The 19,556-nt window shown below is 39.8% G+C and overlaps 1 protein-coding gene across 5 annotated transcripts in view; it reads left to right on the forward strand.

The window, feature by feature from the left end:
- Positions 1–18,717, forward strand: part of SMAD1 (SMAD family member 1) — a 65,539-nt gene extending 46,822 nt beyond the window's left edge. For all 5 annotated transcript variants that reach the window (XM_038400027.2, XM_038400025.2, XM_038400028.2 and 2 more), the window contains 5 exons: positions 2,828–3,085; positions 5,620–5,736; positions 9,509–9,730; positions 14,099–14,355; positions 17,295–18,717. In XM_038400027.2, coding sequence (XP_038255955.1) covers positions 2,828–3,085; positions 5,620–5,736; positions 9,509–9,730; positions 14,099–14,355; positions 17,295–17,438 — 998 coding nt within the window. In that variant the 3' untranslated portion in view covers positions 17,439–18,717. The remainder of the gene's footprint in view (positions 1–2,827; positions 3,086–5,619; positions 5,737–9,508; positions 9,731–14,098; positions 14,356–17,294) is intronic.
- Positions 18,718–19,556: the final 839 nt, after the last annotated feature.

Consider the following 19,556-nt stretch of genomic DNA (forward strand, 5'->3'; position numbering starts at 1 on the left):
GCAGGCTCCCTTTGGCAGGGGAAGGCTGATTTGTCTCCTGTAGCTGCGAAAACTCCTGCTTCCTGCCAGTCAGCCCCCAACTGAGACTGGCTCCCTTCTTGGCCTGGCATTAGCTGCAGATATAGCAGGGTGGGGCTAGCTGAGCCCACAGGTTTTCTTTAACCCGTGCTGTGCCAGGTGGCAGTTTCTTTGCTTCTTCACAGTAATGTTTTACATCTTCCAAACTCTTTTACAATTTAGAAAAAGGCTTAAATTATGGTGTAATATAATTTTTTTGGGGGAGATCTTTTCTCTTCTCTACCCGCCAAAGCCATATTATGTACCTGGGAATAGTTTGGGTGAAGGGAAGGGGAAGACATGTAGGGAGAAATATAGAATTTACATCCATATGTATTCCTGCGTGGTTTTTTTTTTTTTTTTTTTTTTTTTTTAATGAAGGGCTTGGCTCCAACTGGAGATAGTGTATGAATTCCTTGGGAAAATGATACTGCTTTTTTTTAATTGCTAAAACCATATTGAAAATATCCTGTTCCTCCAGCTATTTTAAAAAATGCTATAAATCACATGGCTTCCTGTGATGTCATGTATTTCATTGTAGGGGTGGGAAAGGTAGATGATGTACTTTGTTTTTCAGAAATTAGCTTAGAAAAGTTTGACCTTCATCTGCAGGAAATAGAGATACAGGGAAGCAGTGTTTTAATGCCCAGAAAAGTAAGGAAGAATTATAAAGACAGGAAAGGAAAAAATATCTTTAAACATAAGCTCTCATTGTTACCCTTTTCACTTCTTATTTATTAGGCCAACGCATGTTTGCTATGGCAAGTAATACGCTATTTGAACTTTATTGAATAAGAAGTGCTCAAAAACCCAAAAGATTTTCAGAGCAAATTTTAATGAAAAGAGCAATCCTAATATTCAGAAGAATTGGAATTTGACGTGTGCTGTGTTGCAACTGGTAAGATTTGAAATATTGAGGTGAATGTTGGGGTAAATCTAAATGACTTTCTCCAGTTAATTATTGAAATAGTTCCTTAGAAGCAAGGAATATGCATGGTAGAATAAACATGTTTCTCCTACTCATTGCCTGGTGATGTATTAGGCCAAAGAGCAAGAACTTCCAGCATGTGGAAGATGAAGATACCTCATCTCATAGCATACATTCATCCTCTAGTGTGACATTCCACTCATAAAATGAACACAGTTAACTATAAAGCAGTCCATTTAAATGATGACACCCTGGGTTAAGGATTGTAAATATAATGAAAACTCTGCTGAAGCTGCTGTCGGTGAAATTGGATGTATATGTAAAATTGCTACTGATTTGACTTGCAGCTTGACCTTAAAGTCCAAGGGTCTGATCCTGCAACCCTTTCTCGAAGTATAAATTCCCCATGTTGTCAGGACTGCTTGAGTGAGTGAAGATTTGCAGGTTTAGGCTAGCTTCTCTAAATAAAACCTCTCCTGGATATATCAAAGTCAAGAAACACTGCAAACACTCTTGTGGCATCTCCTGCAGTTGAGGTAAACAGCTGAGCAGCTTTCATCACAGAGAGTGAGTTTTAAACACAGGAATGAGAAGGCCTTTGTTCAAAGTGCCACATACATAATTTGCATCTTGGTCTTAGACCGTTCCTCATGTGGCCAAACTGAGTTGAGAGGCAGCAAATAAGCCTCTGGGGTAAGACACTGTAGTTTCTTCTATTCCCTCCCACCATTCTCCTCCTTTCTTGGTATGCTCCAAAAGGGATTTTTTTTCCAGTTTTCCTTAGCCAGGGAGTGAAGTGGGGTGGAACAAAAGGAATCATGTTCCATGTGTCTCCCACTGTTGTGTGTGCCTTCCCCCCACGGTTCTCTTCCTTCCACCCCTTCCTAAAATAAAAACCTACAGCTGTGCTTTTAAAAGAGCTGGATGATGATCTGAGTGGTTCAGCCTCTCTTATATGGAGTTTGGAGGCAAAGATGCTGGGCTGAAAGAGCTGACTTAAGATTATTATACGTTAACACATCTGGTGTCCTGTTCATTTCCTCCATTAAAATGAATTAAAAAGAAATTTGTTTCCCTGGAGTGTATGGATCTTGGGAGTCTGATCTAGCAAGTTCTGACCTGTATCTCGCTTGTCCCATAACAACTTAGGGTAGGATTTTAGTTTGCCAGATTGCTCTGTTTTTAATTGTATTATATAACCCTATCTAAATTAGGCGTTTGATGGTAAATTGGCATAGAGGGTTAAACTAGTAACCTTTTTTTAATTAACCCTTAAGCATGGTTGCATAGGCTAAAAATAAAATTACAACTGTGAGAACCAGGATTAGTTCAAGGCCCATGTAGTATTAACATTGTGTTCAAAAAATCTGTTCTTAATAGCAGGGTTTTGGGTTACAGACCATTAAACAATTAGCATGGGAACCAAGTGCACGAACATGAACTACATGTCAGCATTAAGTTGTGAAATACTGTTACATTGCATCTCTGTGATAATTTATTTAATTAAAAAAGAAAAGGTTGTTATAGCCTGTCCCTTTATTCTTCTACACTGGCCCGCCATAAAAACAAGCTTATGGCTGGGGATCCAGACAACTAGTGTGATCACTGTGAATTTAAATTATGCAATAATTTAAGGGATACAAGGAAAGGGTTCTTGCCTAGACATATATTCCTAGAATGTGACTACCTCATTTCTGACACACATCTATATAACATAAGGGACTCTGAAAAACTCTTTTTACTTCATCTAAGTATAAATGTCTCTGCATAATGTAACCCTTAGGGATCAGATCTCCAATGTTGTTTTTCTTTTATTCTTTCTTTTTTTCCCCCCCCTTCTAGTTCTTCCTCCAGTGCTGGTTCCAAGACACAGTGAATACAACCCTCAGCACAGTCTCTTGGCTCAATTCCGCAACTTGGGACAAAATGAGCCTCACATGCCACATAATGCCACTTTCCCGGACTCTTTCCAGCAGCCCAACAGTCATCCATTCCCCCATTCCCCCAATAGTAGTTATCCCAACTCTCCTGGAAGCAGCAGTAGCACCTATCCACACTCTCCTGCTAGCTCAGACCCAGGAAGTCCTTTCCAGATGCCAGGTAAGTTCACCTTCTGTAAGAGTTAAGGAGAGTATAGCTAGATATTGCAAGTATCGTTAAGCAAAAGCGTCAACAGCCAGCACTTAAGTGTATTCAGTAGCCAGTTGAAGAGATGTTAGGTAATGTGGTTACTAAATCAGGCTGCCTAGCAATAATCAATGTTTAGTACAGTATTCTTTCTAATGCAGGTAAAATGCTTTGTTTTTGTTTTACAAATCAGCTGCATTTCAAGGGGTGGGGGAATAGTGTATTATTGCAGCATTGAGTCCTGGTATAGTTTGGGGCCGGAGGGGCATTATGCACATCTGGTGTTGACAAACAAATATTGCTACAGAATGTCCTTGTTCAGGAAAGAGACCTACTCTTAAATTCAGCATTAGGTTATGGTTCTATAAAAGATGTTTCCCAAGGGGATCACACTACCACCACTTGATTAAATTCATTCAATGGTGATGTAATCCCAAGAAACAAATGCTTCAGCTGCAAAACAGTCTCTCGGCAGAGGCCCTGGAAAGAAACCTTCAGCATGTCTGTCTTAAAGACAGTGGAACAATTGCCTTTTATTTCTGTTTTGATGGTTGGCTATAAGGTTTTTACAGAAATTTCATCTTTTTGCCTGGTTTGTCCTTGACTAAGTATCGTGAAGAAAGCAGCCTCTGAAAGATGGTTTTGACTTTCTGCCGCTGGGAGAAGGAGCCTGGGCAAATGGTGTGCTGCCTTTCTTCCTTTGGGGCTGGAGGAGGGAAGGGGGAGAGAGATTTGCAAAAATATACATGTAATTTCTTGTCAAGGGGGTGTTCATTGAAGTTAGCTACTGATAGCTGTCTGTCTTCAAAAATTTCCCTTGGTGGGTAAAGACTACTGAACTGTATGCGCTGCATGCATGTGTTTTGTAACTTCTGAGAAATCAGTAAATTTTATGGCCCCCTTTCCCCTCCCTCTTCCCCCCCCCCATTTTATTTAAGAAACTATAGAATAAAAGCTTGAGAGACTGCTGATTATGATTTTAGGCTCTGAGACTCCCTGTCCCAGTGGATACAGATCAGGTCACAGAGATCCCATGCTTGGTCTGTAATGGGAAAGGTCTCCTACAGTATCCCTATACCAGATGTTTTATGGTAGGTCATTGGATTTGGTTTCTGAAGAGTCCTATTTTTGCCTGCATTCCTGGCTAGAGGTAAAGCAGAGTCAGCAGCTGCAGTGGAGAAACTGAATTAGAGGACGTTGTGGTGGAAAAGATGAAAAGGCATCCATCTTGAGGCCCCCTTAGCCCTGGCTCAGTATTCTGAGTCATTGCCTTGACATGGGTCTCTTGGCAGACACCCATTTTGAGTTAGTAGGGCAGAAGGAGACCCAGTTGTGAAAATATAAAGGGGAGCACATATATAGAAATGTGAAAATTTTACATATGTTGGCCTTCCCACAATACTTTCTCATATGCATGACAGTAACATAACAATTTCAATTACACAAATGTCTCATAGCTCATTTAGAGGCCTAATAAGGAATCAAAATTTTGATCCTCACCCCACAAACTTATTCCATGGTGCATCCCTGCCCACTCTCCATAAAGGGGACCGGTTGTAAGGTCAAGTGGAAAAGGATAGTGACAATTGGAAAAACATAGCTGTAATATTACTGTAATGCTCTAGTTGAGAGCTTTGTGTTATTAACTTTAACTAGCTTGAGATTTTGAAGACCAGAAAGTTGCATGAAAGAAATGGTGTAGTTATTGGCCTGTTTGCCTTTTGGTTATTTGTCATAATAGTTGATGACTCACTTATTGATGGAGATAACAGTCCTACATAGGCTGCCTACTTGCTCTCTGGTGTAGAATGGTAATAGTCAAATCTCATGCACCAGGGCAAAAAGTCTGTGGGGGTCAGGAAGACTTTAAGCACTCCTAAGAGCCTAAGTCACTTTAGACCATGAGACTTAAGCTGTTAAATCATTTTAAGTACTTGAACAGTAAGCACAGCAATGCCTAAATACCTTTTAAAAATCTGGGCCTAAATCTCTGTCCTTCAGTTCCCCATTTATAAACTGGTGGTGATATTTCACCGGGATGTTGAGAAATTCATTAACACTTGCAGTACGTTCAGATACTACACTGATGGAGGGCCACACTGGAAACAACATCAATGAGATTAGAACCTCTAGACTTCAAATCCTGTGCTTGTGTTCTGTTCATGTTCTATATGAATGTAGGGCTGATGGTGCTGAGCATGGAGACATTAATGTATATCCAGTGCCTTGAACTTGTGAAGCACTGAAAGAATGAAGCCAAGCTTTCACTTGTGGATTGATAGTTATAACTACAAGAAAAATTACTGCTATTTCATACACAGTAATCCTCTGCTTCCCTGAATCAAGGTCCATGATTGCTTTCTCAGATATTCTGATGAGTGGGTGGAAGTTATGGCTGAGTCAGGCTGAAAGTATTTCCAAGTTAACGCTGAACTGTTTATGTGGATATATATATGTACATTTTAAAGAGAGGGAAGGAATTGCATCTCTGCTTTCTCTATATTTAGCTGATACTCCCCCTCCTGCTTACCTGCCTCCGGAAGATCAGATGACACAGGATGGCTCGCAGCCAATGGACACCAACATGATGGCACCCTCAATTCCCCCAGAAATAAGCAGAGGAGGTAAAATGCTTCTATATGCGGTTGTTCTTTTTGTTTTTGTTTTTTTTTTTCCCCCTGCTTGGTTTCTAAAGTGCAGAGTCTCATAATTTTTTTTAAACTGAATATTGATCTGGATTCATATTATTTAATAGAAATATGTAACTGTAGACAATAAGAAAAACTACAGGGAATGTGGTTTCCTTCCCCCCCCCACCTCTACTGGAGGTAAAATTATACACTCTTACGAGCCTCTAGGTCTAAAAAAGTCTAAGTGACCGTACATGACAATTTCTAAGGTGCCACAAGTACTCCTTTTTCTTTTTGCGAATACAGACTAACACGGCTGCTACTCTGAAACCTGTCATGTTTTAAATGTTGACTTCCAACCAGAAGAATCCAAAAGCATATTACAAACTCTCATCTATAACAATCACTGAAGTTAAACAGTTCTTATGGTAAAGCATAGTAATTGTGTGTAATGGCACACAGCACACCTGTTAACAGGCAGTGAAAGGTATCTATTATGATTATATTAAGACAGTGCTTGATGTTGTACGGTTGATATCCAGTTGGTGGGTGAGTGAATTTAGAGCAGGGAATATAGCTGCCTAAACTGAGATTTGGTCAGGACACTGGCACTAACATCTTTACACTTATGAAGAGTACTATGAATACTTTATTAAAAATGGTCAGGGTCTCAGTATGCTTTGTCTTCGGAAACACAGCACACCCAACCGAAGTGCCTCCTAACCGCCATGATATTGCACTGGCTTAGCTCTGATTTCTAGAGAAGAGCATGACACTGAATTGCCAACACTCCTTCCTGCAGCACCCTGGGTTTTTCCTGGGAGCTTGGGATAGGAATGTTTTCCTTCCCATGTAAGTAGTGACCTGGCATGACCCTGCTTAGCTCATGAGATTGCAGCGTGAGGTGGTATTGCTGCAGGGAAAATGTGTTAAATTCTTTTCATTTTGTTTTACATCTTATGGCACAGACAACTTTTTACACACGGCTTTTTAAACACATTGCAAATATAAACTGCTGAGTAAAGGATTTAGTGCATTCAACACATGGTGAGAAATAGCCCCCTCTGAGAGGACTTAGGCTCACACTGCCAGAATGATTATAAAGATTACAAGCATATGAACGCTTCAGCTATTGTTTAATTTCATATGAGTTTTGTTGTTAAGCTTAAAATGTCGGGGCCCACAAATATATCTGCTCTTCTAATATAATTTATATTGGTTCCGTGTTGGTTTATTTTCCTTCTTCAGAATGAGCTTGCACTTGATAAGCACAATCTTTGGCATTGTCAGTTGTTTTGCTGATCTATACACGACTGCATACTGGCCTTTGCAGCTGATGAAGGCCCAAAGTACATTTATCAGTGTTTATACCTAACTTTGCAGATTTCTGCACATTTTTTCCCCTTGTAAATACACTATATCTGTGCTGTGGAATTTTTGCATCACATGTGAGACCCTTAACAACCAAAGGGAATGGTTTGCATTTTTCTTTTCATCTTAAGAGCTTTCTACTTTTTTTTTTAATCTTGCTAGTAAGTTGAATAGTCTCTTTTCAATTCACTGTTTCTTGAGTGAGGGGAAAAAGACACGTTTATTTCTTTGCTTATGCTTATATCGGTCTGCTCATTCTTTGAGCTCCTGTCTGTTTGCTGTGCCTATCCAGTGTCTAATTGTCCTCCTAAAAGGTCTGCTGTAGTTGTATAAAAACAGTTGTTTCAATAAACTTTTATGTTAAACATTTTAGTTGCAAATGTTTAGAAGCATGTTCTTTATGGAGATTTGTTAGTCTTAAGAGATTTGACTTAACAAGCTGCATCCTGTCACTGAAGCTGGGTAATTTCCATTGTTGGCCCATGCTGGGAATGGAGAGACAAAACGCACCTGCTCTGCATGACTTAAAGCAAACGTAAGGAAGTTAGTATGAAATCTGTGTGAGAGAGATATGATTCATTCTGTAAGAATGGCCAGCTGGCAAGGTTTCTTCCTGAGTTTGAGAACTGGGGCAAAGCAGTAGCTTTGGTAGTTACTGGCAACTTAATTTGAAAGCAAAGTGTAGTAACCCCTTACTAATAATTAAAGGCTTCTTTTACTTACAATGATTTGAAAAGGCTTAACAATACTGTGGCTTTACAGAACTTAAACCCCTTTTCATGAGCATTTCCCAGCATGTTCTTGGTCAGCAATGGACATCACACTAGAAAAACCCTGCACCAAGATTTTTGTCTTGCACAGTTTTCATCACTGACGTTGCGTAGGCTACATACTTTCCTACTATTTATGTCAGCTAGATAATCACATTTTAAATTTTTAAAATTCTGCTCATGTCCCTTTTTATCAGAAAAAAATCAGTGTATGAAAAACATTTTTTCTAAGCAAAGGAAAATTATAGAATGTTGGCCTTAAAGTTAATGTTGGCATTGGGAATGCGCTGAAAGGAGAAACAAATTCCTGCAATGTCATTGTCATTTTAGCACTTCAGCTTGCATTTAGAACTGTGATCTGCAGAGCTGCTATCTCAGATTCCTAAACTGTGTACTAAGCACAGAAATAGTCATCCTCTTCACTTAAAACCCTCACACACAGAACAGCCACATCCTAGCTCTTCTTCAACCTCCTTTATTCCTATAAACCTCCTATATTCTGCTTCCTGTGTATAATGAAATTTCATAGCCTTGTAAATTCCCGATTCCATATTATTTTTAAATTGTTGCATAATTGTGGTCCGAAGTCTAAGCTTTCATTTTTCTTTTCTTTTTAGAAAAGCCTCCTAACCTTCTGATTGTGGGGGGAAAAAAATCTTCAGAATCTAAACTGAAGCAATACTGTCTGTTTGAGTTTGCAAAAAGTATGAAACAAATGCTCTGAGATGTGAAATTTGTTTATGCATCTCATTAGGGTGTTAACACTGAAATCTAGCAACTACATGCACGTTGACTATTTCATTGCTGATCACTTTAATAGAACTGTCAACTGTAATGTACATATTTTTTTGTTGTTGGATGTAGTGGCTGATACTGAGGAAGGTCACTGTGAACCAACCCTGTGGTCTGTAGGGCAGGGAAATGAAGATTTCAAACATCCTCTTCCCAAATTTTAAAGTAATTTCTGCACCTGCCCAGTAGGTGAGTGGTGGGAGGGAGGAAGGTGCATTGCCTTCCCAGATACAAAAGATTAATCTGCCACCTGGATACCAAAAACCCAAGCCATGTGTCACTCCTGCCTGCATGGCCAAAATCCCAGCTGTCTCCTAGGCAGTTGTGAAAACCTCCAGCTGTTCTGACAATTTCTGCTATGTGATTTCTCATTGTTAATACAGAATTTTGTAACTTATAATATTTTTAAAATTTGGTAGCTCTGTAAAACAAACTGAAGGAGTACTTCTCTGATTTGTCAACACTCAGGGTAGTGCTGATCTAGGTCATATGTTGCAAAGAACGCGGGGGTGCTTGATAACCCATAACATGTTCTCTTACTTAATTACCTGTTGCCAGCTCTGATATTTTTTCCTATGTCTGAAGTTTTGCGAGTAATTTTATCTTAACTGTATTTATACCAATTCTTTCTTTGGCTCTGAAAAGTGGGGTGTTTGTTTTTTTAAATAATTAAATGATAAATGAACTCCATAGAAGATGGCACTTAATTAGTAGTTATTTATCCAGAATTTCTCTCTGTGATCTTAAGCCAAACCCTACAGTTTGCAGATCTTTAAAATTCAGAAACATATTAGTTGCAGTGCCATTGACTGTAACCTTTTCTTTCTTTCCAGATGTTCAGGCAGTTGCTTATGAAGAGCCAAAACACTGGTGTTCTATTGTCTACTATGAGCTGAACAATCGTGTTGGGGAAGCATTTCATGCCTCCTCCACCAGTGTATTGGTAGATGGTTTTACTGATCCTTCAAACAACAAGAACAGATTTTGCCTTGGGCTGCTCTCTAACGTTAACCGGAATTCCACCATTGAGAACACCAGGCGGCATATTGGCAAAGGTGCATTTAGTTTTTCTCGTTTGTTTTGCTTTCTAGCTAAACGCAGCAATCTGGGCTTCTTGCCTCAAGGACAGACTATTATATACGTTATGAAGTCATGTTCTAATGAACACTGGCAAATACATAATTTCTTTGTCAAGTCCTGTGCTCTTGTAAGTTCTCACCTGTTGTATAATTGCAGGAAGCTTTCCATCTTCTAATCAGTTTTTTTGATTGTCTGCAGACTCTCTATCTAATTTTAATTAGCACAACAGTTTAAGGCAGTTACTTTTTCTCACACAGCCCGACAATTGATGATTCTAGAAATCTGAACTATATAACTGAACAAAATCTTTTTTTTTTTTTCCTTGATTAAAGATATCTAAATTGTCTGGCCCTTAAACTCCCTTAAAGGATTATAGGCCTGCTAAAGTAGTAATCCAAATACAGTTTAAAGGAGGGATTTTCAGAAGTCCAAAGGACAGTTCATGGTATTCCTGTTTTCGTGCCTTTGACAGTCTTCTCCCAAAAGAATTGATGGTTGCTTTTTTAATTTAGCTTCATAATAGTTCATTTTGAGGGGAATGTTGTCATGTAAATTAAATCCAAATTAACTTTATTTTAATTTTTGTGGTAGCAAATGTTGTGTTTGTATAGCATCTACCAGTGGTGTTGTAAAAGTACTTTGTTCATTTTTAGGCAGGGAAAAAATTCTGAAGGGGTTTTTTTTTTTTTTCTTTTTCTCCAGAGAGAGGTTCTTGGAGCTTTGTAACCAAAAAAATGTATTTCAGGGGAAGGGTTATATTGATGCACTATGAAATGGGTTTAGAGGGAAAGCTGTCTTTGAATGACTCCGTACTCTTTTTTTTTTTTTTTTTTTTTATGCTTGGATATCAGTTTCTTACAGTGATGTTGTCCTGGATCTCACAGGAAACAGTTCTGAAACTGAGCTGGTGCCTCAGGGAGATTAGTTTTCATACAGTTTATTATTTTGAAAAGCAACCTTTAGCTAAGAAAAGCTTTTTCCATGCTAGTACCTGTGCTGCTCCCAGGTTCATACTCAGAGGTTGTGCCACTAAGTCTTGTTCCTTCTCTTTTTTTCCCCACCCCAGAAAGTATCTGTGTACTTTATATAACACTTTGTGGATTTTCCATTTAAAACTATAAAAGTAAACTTTTCAAAGCAGCCTCATTACAAGCAAAGTTCTACTGAAACGTTAACTGTACAGATACCAGAGATACTATAACATTAACTGTACGAGATACCAATGCAGGATAGAAAATTTAAGAAACCTATAAAATAGGTACATATATACAATGAATGATGGCAGGAATTCCATGCTTAAAATAATGCTAATTTTGATTTCCTATTTAAAGGCATCCTTCAAAAATTGGAAGTCAAATCCTAGTGAGGATAATAAGAAGGTGTGCACACTCTTTTACAACTTAAGTGTAAAAGTATAATAAGGCAGGCCAGGAAAGTTTTTTCTCTTTAACACATTCTAACAGTAAGATATTTACATCAGAAACAGGAAGTCTACCAAACAGGTGCCACTAAACAACTTAGGTGTTAAAGGAGCATGCAAGGAAGACAAGGCCATTGCACAGAAGCTAAGTGAATTCTTTGCATTGGTCTTCACTGCACAGGATGTGGGTGAGATATCCATATCAGAATTATCCTTTTTGGGTGACACATCTGAAGTACTGTCCCACATCAGTGTGTCAGTAGAGAATGTTTTAGAACAAACTGATAAATTGAACTGTAATAAGTTACCAGGACCAGATGGTATTCATCTAGAGTTCTGAAGGAACTCAAATGAAATTGCAGAACTACTAACTGCAGTATGTAACCTATTTCTGGAAATAAGCCTCTCAAGCAGATGACTGGAAGGTAGTGAGTATAACACCTGTTTTTAAAAAGGGCTCCAGAGGTGATTCTGGCAATTGCAGGCTGGTAAACCTAACTTTAGTACTGCACAAATTGGTAGTTCAGTTATTTACTATAGTTTCTATCAGACACAGAGATAAACATGATTTGTTGGGAAAAGTCAACGTGGCTTTTGTAAAGAGAAGTTATGCCTCACCAATCTACTAGAATTCTTTGACCATGTCAGCAAGCATGTGGGTAAGGGTGATCAAGTTGATATAGTGTACTTGGATTTTCAGAAAGCCTTTAAGAAGATCCCTCACCAAAGGCTCCTAAGAAAACTAAGTAGTTATGGCCTAACAGGAAAGGGCCTCTCATACTGGTTAAAAGATGGGAAACAGAGTAGGAATAAATAGTCTGTTTTACGAATGAAGAGGTAAACAGCAGGGTCCCCCAAGGATCTGTACTAGAACCTGTGCTGTTCAGCATATTCATTAATGACCTGGAAAAGGGAGAGAACAGTGATGTGGCAAAGTTTGCAAATGATGAAAAATTATTCAAGGTAGTTAAATCCAAAGCTGACTGTGAAGAGTTGCAAAGGGATATCACAATACTGGGTAACTGATCAACACAATGGCATGTGAAATTCTAGGTTGATAAGTACAAAGTAATGCATGCTGGGGGAAAAAATCCCAACTACACATATACAACGATGGGTTCTAAATTAGCTGTTACCGCTCAAGAAAGAGATTTTGGAGTCACCGTGGATAATTCTCTGAAAATTTCAGCTCACTGCACAGCAGCAATCAAAAAGGCTAATGGAATGTTAGGAACTATTTAGGAAGGGTTAGAAAATAAGACCGAAAATATCATAAGTCCACTATATAAATCCCTGGGGTGCCCATACCTTGAATATTGTGTCGAATTATAGTCACTCATCTCAAAAAGGATATAGTGTAACTGGAAAGATTCAGAAAAGGGCAACTAAGATGATAGGAGTATGGAATGGCTTTCCTATGAGGAGGGACTAAAAAGATTAGGGCTGTTCAGTTTTAGAAAAGATGTGATGAAGGGAAGCTATGATAGAGCTCTATAAAAACATGAATGCTGTGGAAAAAATGAATAGAGAAGCATTTACCCTTTCCCACAATGCAAAAATCAGGGTCACCCAATGAAATTAACAGGGAGCAGGTTTAATACAAACAAGTACTTTTTTAATACAAACAATGAAGTACTTTTTCACACAACGCACAATTAACCTGTGGAACTCATTGCCATGGAATGTTGTAATGGCAAAAGTATAACTGGGTTAAAAAAAGAGTTGAATATGTTCACTGAGGATAGGTCTATTGATGGCTATTAGCCAAGATGGTCAAGGATGCAACCCCAGGCTCAGGGTGACCCTAAACCTCTGATTGCCAGAAGCCAGGAGAGGGAACATAGGGAAGGATCACTCCAACTGCCCTGTTTAAGACTGTTCCCCTGAAGCTCTGTATTAGTCACTGTTGGAGACAGGATGCTGGGTGAGATGGATCATTGATCTGACCCAGTATGGCCATTCTTCTGTTTTCATGTTCTTGTATAGAAACACCATTTAAATTTCTCCCTTTGTAAGAAGAACAGATTCACAGCTTGAAGACGTGGTCACAGATTTGTTTTGTTGTTAAGATGATATGGGAGTCATGTCCTCAGCAAAATTTTACATGTACCATATTATTAAATGCCATCAAGATTTTCTTTCTAGGAATTTGATTTACTTTAATACCTTCTGTGCATTTTTTTCTGGTTTTGCTATTTCACATTGATTATTCCAACAGTGGAGAATTTGAACCCCAAAGTTCGTAAAGTTTAAAAGCCTGTGTATAGGGTTCTGGGGGGAGATTCCCCACCCCCCACCAATATCCCATAGGGGTTTGCTGACCCCTATAGAAAAGGCCGAAGGCATGGGCTCAGATCTTGAGGGGTCCATGAGAAGCCATAGGATTCACGTGGCATTAAGCTGTTCCTCCTGATGCTGCACTGTACTCTGGCTCCCTGGAAGTGCACCTCTGTTGAAGCTATCCTAACAGACACTCATCCTAGCTAGTACATGCTGGAGGAGAATCCATCTTGGAGCTGTATTACTATTTTCCGAGGATTCTTTGTGCCGCTGGAAGGGGAACAATGTCTGTTCTCCCTACCCTGGGCCCAGTCAATCTTTTGTCCCCCAAATATGAACCCATGGGATCTGAGCAGATGTTCTGGCCCTGTAAACCTGTCATCTTGCACTGTTACAGTAGTTTTCTTCTGTGCAGTTTACAAAAGTAAAACTTTAATGAACGGTTGATTTGAAAAACAAACTTTGGTGGAATCTGGAGGTACAGGTACAACAAAGCTTTAAGAGAGTCCTACTAGTGAGTGAAATATAATGTTTCTCTTTAAACTGGAGAAGCACAAAAGCATCTCCACAAAGACGTGTGCCAGACTGTGCATGTGATATGAATTCATTTGACCTCTCCATAACAAATACTTTTTCCTCTTAGGAGTTCACCTCTATTATGTTGGGGGAGAAGTCTATGCTGAATGCCTTAGTGACAGCAGTATTTTTGTTCAAAGTCGAAACTGCAACTACCACCATGGGTTCCATCCAACCACAGTTTGTAAAATTCCCAGTGGCTGCAGTCTGAAAATTTTCAACAACCAAGAGTTTGCGCAGCTTCTGGCTCAATCAGTGAACCATGGCTTTGAAACAGTGTATGAGCTTACTAAGATGTGCACTATCCGTATGAGTTTTGTAAAGGTAGGTAAGAGTTCAGTTGGGCTTGTGTTTTGTAAGCAAAAGAGAATATTCCCTTTTGAATTATGAATAAATAATCCTAGTGCAAACAGTTCCATTTCATGCCTTTATATTGGAGAAGTTCCCTATCAATAATTACATTGATTGTAAATGTGTTATATTTTATTAACACTTTTTCTATGAAACAAAAGCTGTGTGCATGTTCTTAAACATACAAAGCTATCCCCTTGGACAAACATCATTTTGTTGGTGTACAGAATTTTAAAATCAAAGGTACATTCTGTAGGTTCTTGGTTGCAGATTTCTCCCCATTACATTTTTTTCTAGGTTTGATAATGGCACAGTTAAGTAGTTTCCATCATGCCTAGCAACTATTCTTACTGCCTCAATAGAATGTTACAATAGAAGAGGGGTGGGCAAACTTTTTGGCCCGAGGTCCACATCTGGATGGGGAAACTGCATGCAGGGCCATGAATGTAGGGCTGAGGCAGGGGGTTGGGATGTGGGAGCAGGTGCAATGTGCAGGAAGGGGCTCAGGACAAGGGGTTGGGGCACAGGAGGGTTGCGGGGTATACTCAAAGCAAGGGGTTGGGGTGCAGAAGAGAGTGCGGGAGGGGGTTCAGGGCAGGGAGTTGGGATGCAGGAGGGATTCTGGGTGTGGGATTCGGGGTGTGGGCTCCAGCGCGGAGCCACTTACCTTGAGTGGCTCCAGGATGGCAGCAGCATGCAGCAGGGCTAAGGCCGGCTCCCTGTCTGCCCTGGCCCCGCGCCGCTCCCGGAAGTGGCCAGCTTGTCCGGCAGTGGTTCCTGGAGGTGGGGCGGGGCAGGCAGCTCCTCCTTGCCCTTGCCTGTGGATATCATCCCCAAAGCTCCCACTGGCCATGGTTCCCTGTTCCCGGCCAATGGGAGCTGTGGGGGGCAGCACCTGCAGGCAGGGGCAGTGCACAGAACCCTCTGCCTCCCCTGCCACCTCCTCCTGGGCCCGCAGGCCTTCCGGGAGCGGTGCGTGGCCAGGGCAGTCAGGGAGCCTGCCTTAGCCCTGCAGCGCCACGGGGGTGGCAATCCCGTGGGCTGGATCCGGCCCATGGGCCATAGTTTGCCCACCGCTGCATTAGAATCATAGAAATGTAGGGGTGAGAAGGGACCTTGAGAGGTCATCACTTCAGCCCCCTGCACTGAGGCAGGACCAACTAAACCTAAATGTCTGTGACAGGTTCTTAAGAAACAGATTTTTCTGACTTCTTAAAAACCTCCCAAGGATGGGGATTCCACAGCTTCCCTTGGAGGATTATTCCAGTGCTTAACTACCCTTTATGGTTAGAAAGTTTTTCCTAATGTCTAACCTAAATCTCCTTTCAGCAGATTAAGCCCCTTACTATTTGTCCTACTGTCAGTGGATGTGGAAAACAATTGATCTGTCATCTAACCACCTTTAACATATTTGAAAATGGTTATCAGGTCCCCCTCAGTCTTCTTTACACAATACTAAATATGCTCAGTTTTTTAACCTTTTCTCATTGGTCAGATTTTCTGAATTTTTAGCATTTTTGTGGTGCTCCTCTCCATTTACCCAGTGTTTAGTCCACTTCTCCAAGAGTGTTTATGAACAGAGCTGATGCACAGTGGGTCAAGTTAAAGTTTGGTAATTAACAAGCAACTTTTCCAGGCTTTGTCTTTTCCATGCCCTTCAAATAACCACACTGTATTCAATAACAATCTGCTACTGTCCAAAGGATCAAAATTGTGAAGTAGTGGGCATTTCTTGGACAGTATAGCTGGGACTGTCATGTAAGTGATCGGAAGATAGGTATTTTTGTTCCCTGGGGTCTGTCGGGTGATTAGAAATTCTATAAACAAAGTGCATACCGTTCTGTTCTCAGGGTACATGTAAGGATTGTAGCAATGATGTGAGCGACAGAAATATGGATCGGGATAAAAGGGTCAGTCAAATATTTCAAGACTGCCAAATTAATTGCACGGTATCCTAAAATGGTGGCTTAAAGAGATAAGGTGACGACTTTGTGCATATGCCTTACGGGTTAATCTGAGGTTAATACAAAATATATATTTTTTTACTCTTGATTCCTGTGGTCCATCTACTGCCCTACAGGCCGTCCCAGAAAGATAATTTACTTTATCAAACTATACAATGAACTTTGTTAGATTTCTTTCCAGATAATTATTAAATCTTTTATAACTGACCGTAGGATTATAACTGACCGTAGGAAAATGACCAAGTTACCAACCTGAGGTTAACAAACCCCCAAAGGGCCCCTAGCTCCTCCACCGGTGTTGAAAACAGTTTGACTACTAGTATGTTTTTAACGCTATAGTATTCTAACATTCTATTATGAAAGTAGTGTGCACTTTCTGCCATGGTGTTAAAAATGGTTTGGCCCCACATACTCTAATAGTCTGCCTGCCTGTAAGGCCAAACCATTTTTAACACCATGTCAGAAGGTGTGCACCACTTCCATTACAGAACGCTTGGTGTTCTGGTCCCCACCTGAACTGGTAGCTGAACTGTTCAGTACCAAGGTCATTGGTGGTGGGGGCGGGGAGAGATTGTTCATAGGTCGCTTCCCTAGTGTAGATGGAATCCAGGAGAGCGGTGTCTCAAGGGCAACATGGGGCATACATGACTGGGCGATATGGGGAAGCATGCATTACCATTGCCAAATTTGAAGTGAGACTTCAGTTTTCAAGTATCTGTCTGTCACCTTACGCAGACTCTCTTAAATCTGCTTCAGATTCACAGGGGGAAATGTGGTAACATAATTCATGCAAAAATGGCTCCTCAACAGTGGTAACCTCCACCTGTAAGGCCAGGTTATATCTGTTGCCTTTGTACTATATAAAATGAGAGAGAAGCATTTTCCACTTCCTTGACATTGTAAAATAAGGTAAAAGTAATAACTTTTCTATGTGATTTTTGTTTGTAGGGTTGGGGAGCCGAATATCATCGCCAAGATGTAACGAGCACTCCATGCTGGATTGAGATACACCTGCATGGCCCCCTTCAGTGGCTGGATAAAGTTCTTACTCAAATGGGCTCACCTCATAATCCTATTTCCTCTGTGTCTTAAAGGGTCCCAAGCTTCTGCAGTTTGGAAACTATTGAGCCTTGCATGTACTTGAAGGATGTATGAGTCAGACACATTTATGAACTGGCAGCAGCTGAATAAGAGCCTTGATAATACTTGACCTCTGTGACCAACTTTTGGATTCAGGGAAAAAGCGCAAAAAAAAAAAAAAAAAGCCTTTAACACACTGTTGGTGTCAAAAATTTCAGTTTACATTGTACCTGTCTCTTGTAAAATTGATACATGCAAATTGTTTAGCAGGACTTTGTGTAATAGTTAGGGATGACCAAGATAATAATCTTTTAGACAGTGTTCCCAAGGGATCTTCCTTGGCACTCTGAGGTCACCTTTCTTTTATATGTTCAGCATTCATTGTGTTCTCTGGGGTTGATAGCCCATATTGATGAAGTCTGATTTCCACAGGCTTTCTACAAAATATTTTAAAACCATTTGTCTAGTAATAGTTTGCTGTTCTCTTGAAAGAAAGAAAGGATGAATGGGGTGGGAGGTTTAATCATGGTCATGTGTAATAATCTTTATGAAATTGTGTACTGACCATACTGCTGTAAGAATAATGTTAGGTATGCTCTTTGCTAAATGTATGTACAGTGTATTTGAAAGTTTAGAATTAATTCGCTTGGACTAGAGGACTTAGGAATATTTGAGTGGGGGAAAAGGGGAGGGGGAAATGGCAATTGACATGCAGAATATACTGTAAACGTAGCTTATTAGTTTAAAGAAATGAAACAGAGGTCTGAACTTTGCTGTGCATTTCATTAATTTTTTTATAGTGGCTTTATCTTGTTAACTCTGATTATTTTTGCCTCCTCCCTCCCCCCAAAAACAGTTTATGTAGCTGGTTAATTCATATAGCTGAGAAGAAGGCAAAATTAATCATTCCTGCGGTCCTGAGACTGCAGCTCTGTATATTTCAAGACAAATTGTACAGTCTGTTCTTGAATTATTGAGCGATTTCCGGCAGTTTACATAAAAAGTAGATTTTTAATTGTGTAAAAGAATTTTGTTTTGCCAAACCTAGTAACTGTTAAATGTTTGGAGGATTTGAAAACCCTGTTTGGATCTATTTCAAACTTTTTTTAAAAAAAAAATATTTTTAATTTTTTTTACTGGGTTTTTGTTTTGTTTTTTGTTTTTTTTTTTTGTTTTCTGCTAATCTTTTATATTCTCTTACTCTGTAGTACTTTAAGTACTTTTATTCCAAAACTAGTGGGTCTTCTTTACTGGAAGTTTTAAATAAAACCATTGTTATTGCTTACTTTGATTAATGCCTTGTCTTGTCTACTTCTTGGCAGCTTTAGAACAATGCAGACAAAAAGATTTTCTTGGATAATACTGCATCAAATGGAAAAAAAATTTACTCTGCGTTTTAACTTCTGATGCAGCTTGGTAGCAATGCTAAGTCAGTACTGGTGATGAGAGATTTTTTTATGGGGGAGATGGATTTCTTCATTAGGTGAGAATAGAATAGATTCAGTAGAACTAATGTGCCCATATATATAACTTCCTTCTTTCTCTTCTCCTTTCTCTTCCTCCCCCTCCCCCCCGGATGGAATACTGCAGAAACTTTATATACCTCCAGTGAGGACGGATCAGAGATTTGGGACTAAACTGCCACTTTTCCACCCTTTATTGGAGACTTCTAACTGACTAAAATATTGGGAGCTCAGTGTCAGAAATTCCCCTAATAGCAGCACTGATGCAAAATTATATTGGTCTCAGGACTTGCCTATGTTAATGAAGGATTTAGGAGAAGGTATTGTGTGAACATACTTGGACTGACACAAAGAAAATGCATTTATTGGTTCTTTGTGTGAGGGCTAGATTATGGCATACCCTACCCACCTCTGGTTTCAAGCCATTTTGTTTGAGACCCATTGGAATTAAAGTGCACCCACAGCAGCTTCTTATGCCATTCTCTGGCACAGTGGACAGCATCTGTCTTTTCTTTTTCCCTTGGTTGTGAAGTGCTTTGCTTTTTCTTGTTTGTCTCCCAGTTATTTTCCCCCACACATGCTCTCACCCAAAGTCTACAAGATGCTCCAGGTGGGGGAATCACTGATAGCATCAGGCTGCCCCTGAGCTGAGTGGGAATAGAGAAGG

This window comes from Dermochelys coriacea, chromosome 4, assembly GCF_009764565.3.
Source record: "Dermochelys coriacea isolate rDerCor1 chromosome 4, rDerCor1.pri.v4, whole genome shotgun sequence".
NCBI classification, from domain to species: domain Eukaryota; kingdom Metazoa; phylum Chordata; order Testudines; family Dermochelyidae; genus Dermochelys; species Dermochelys coriacea.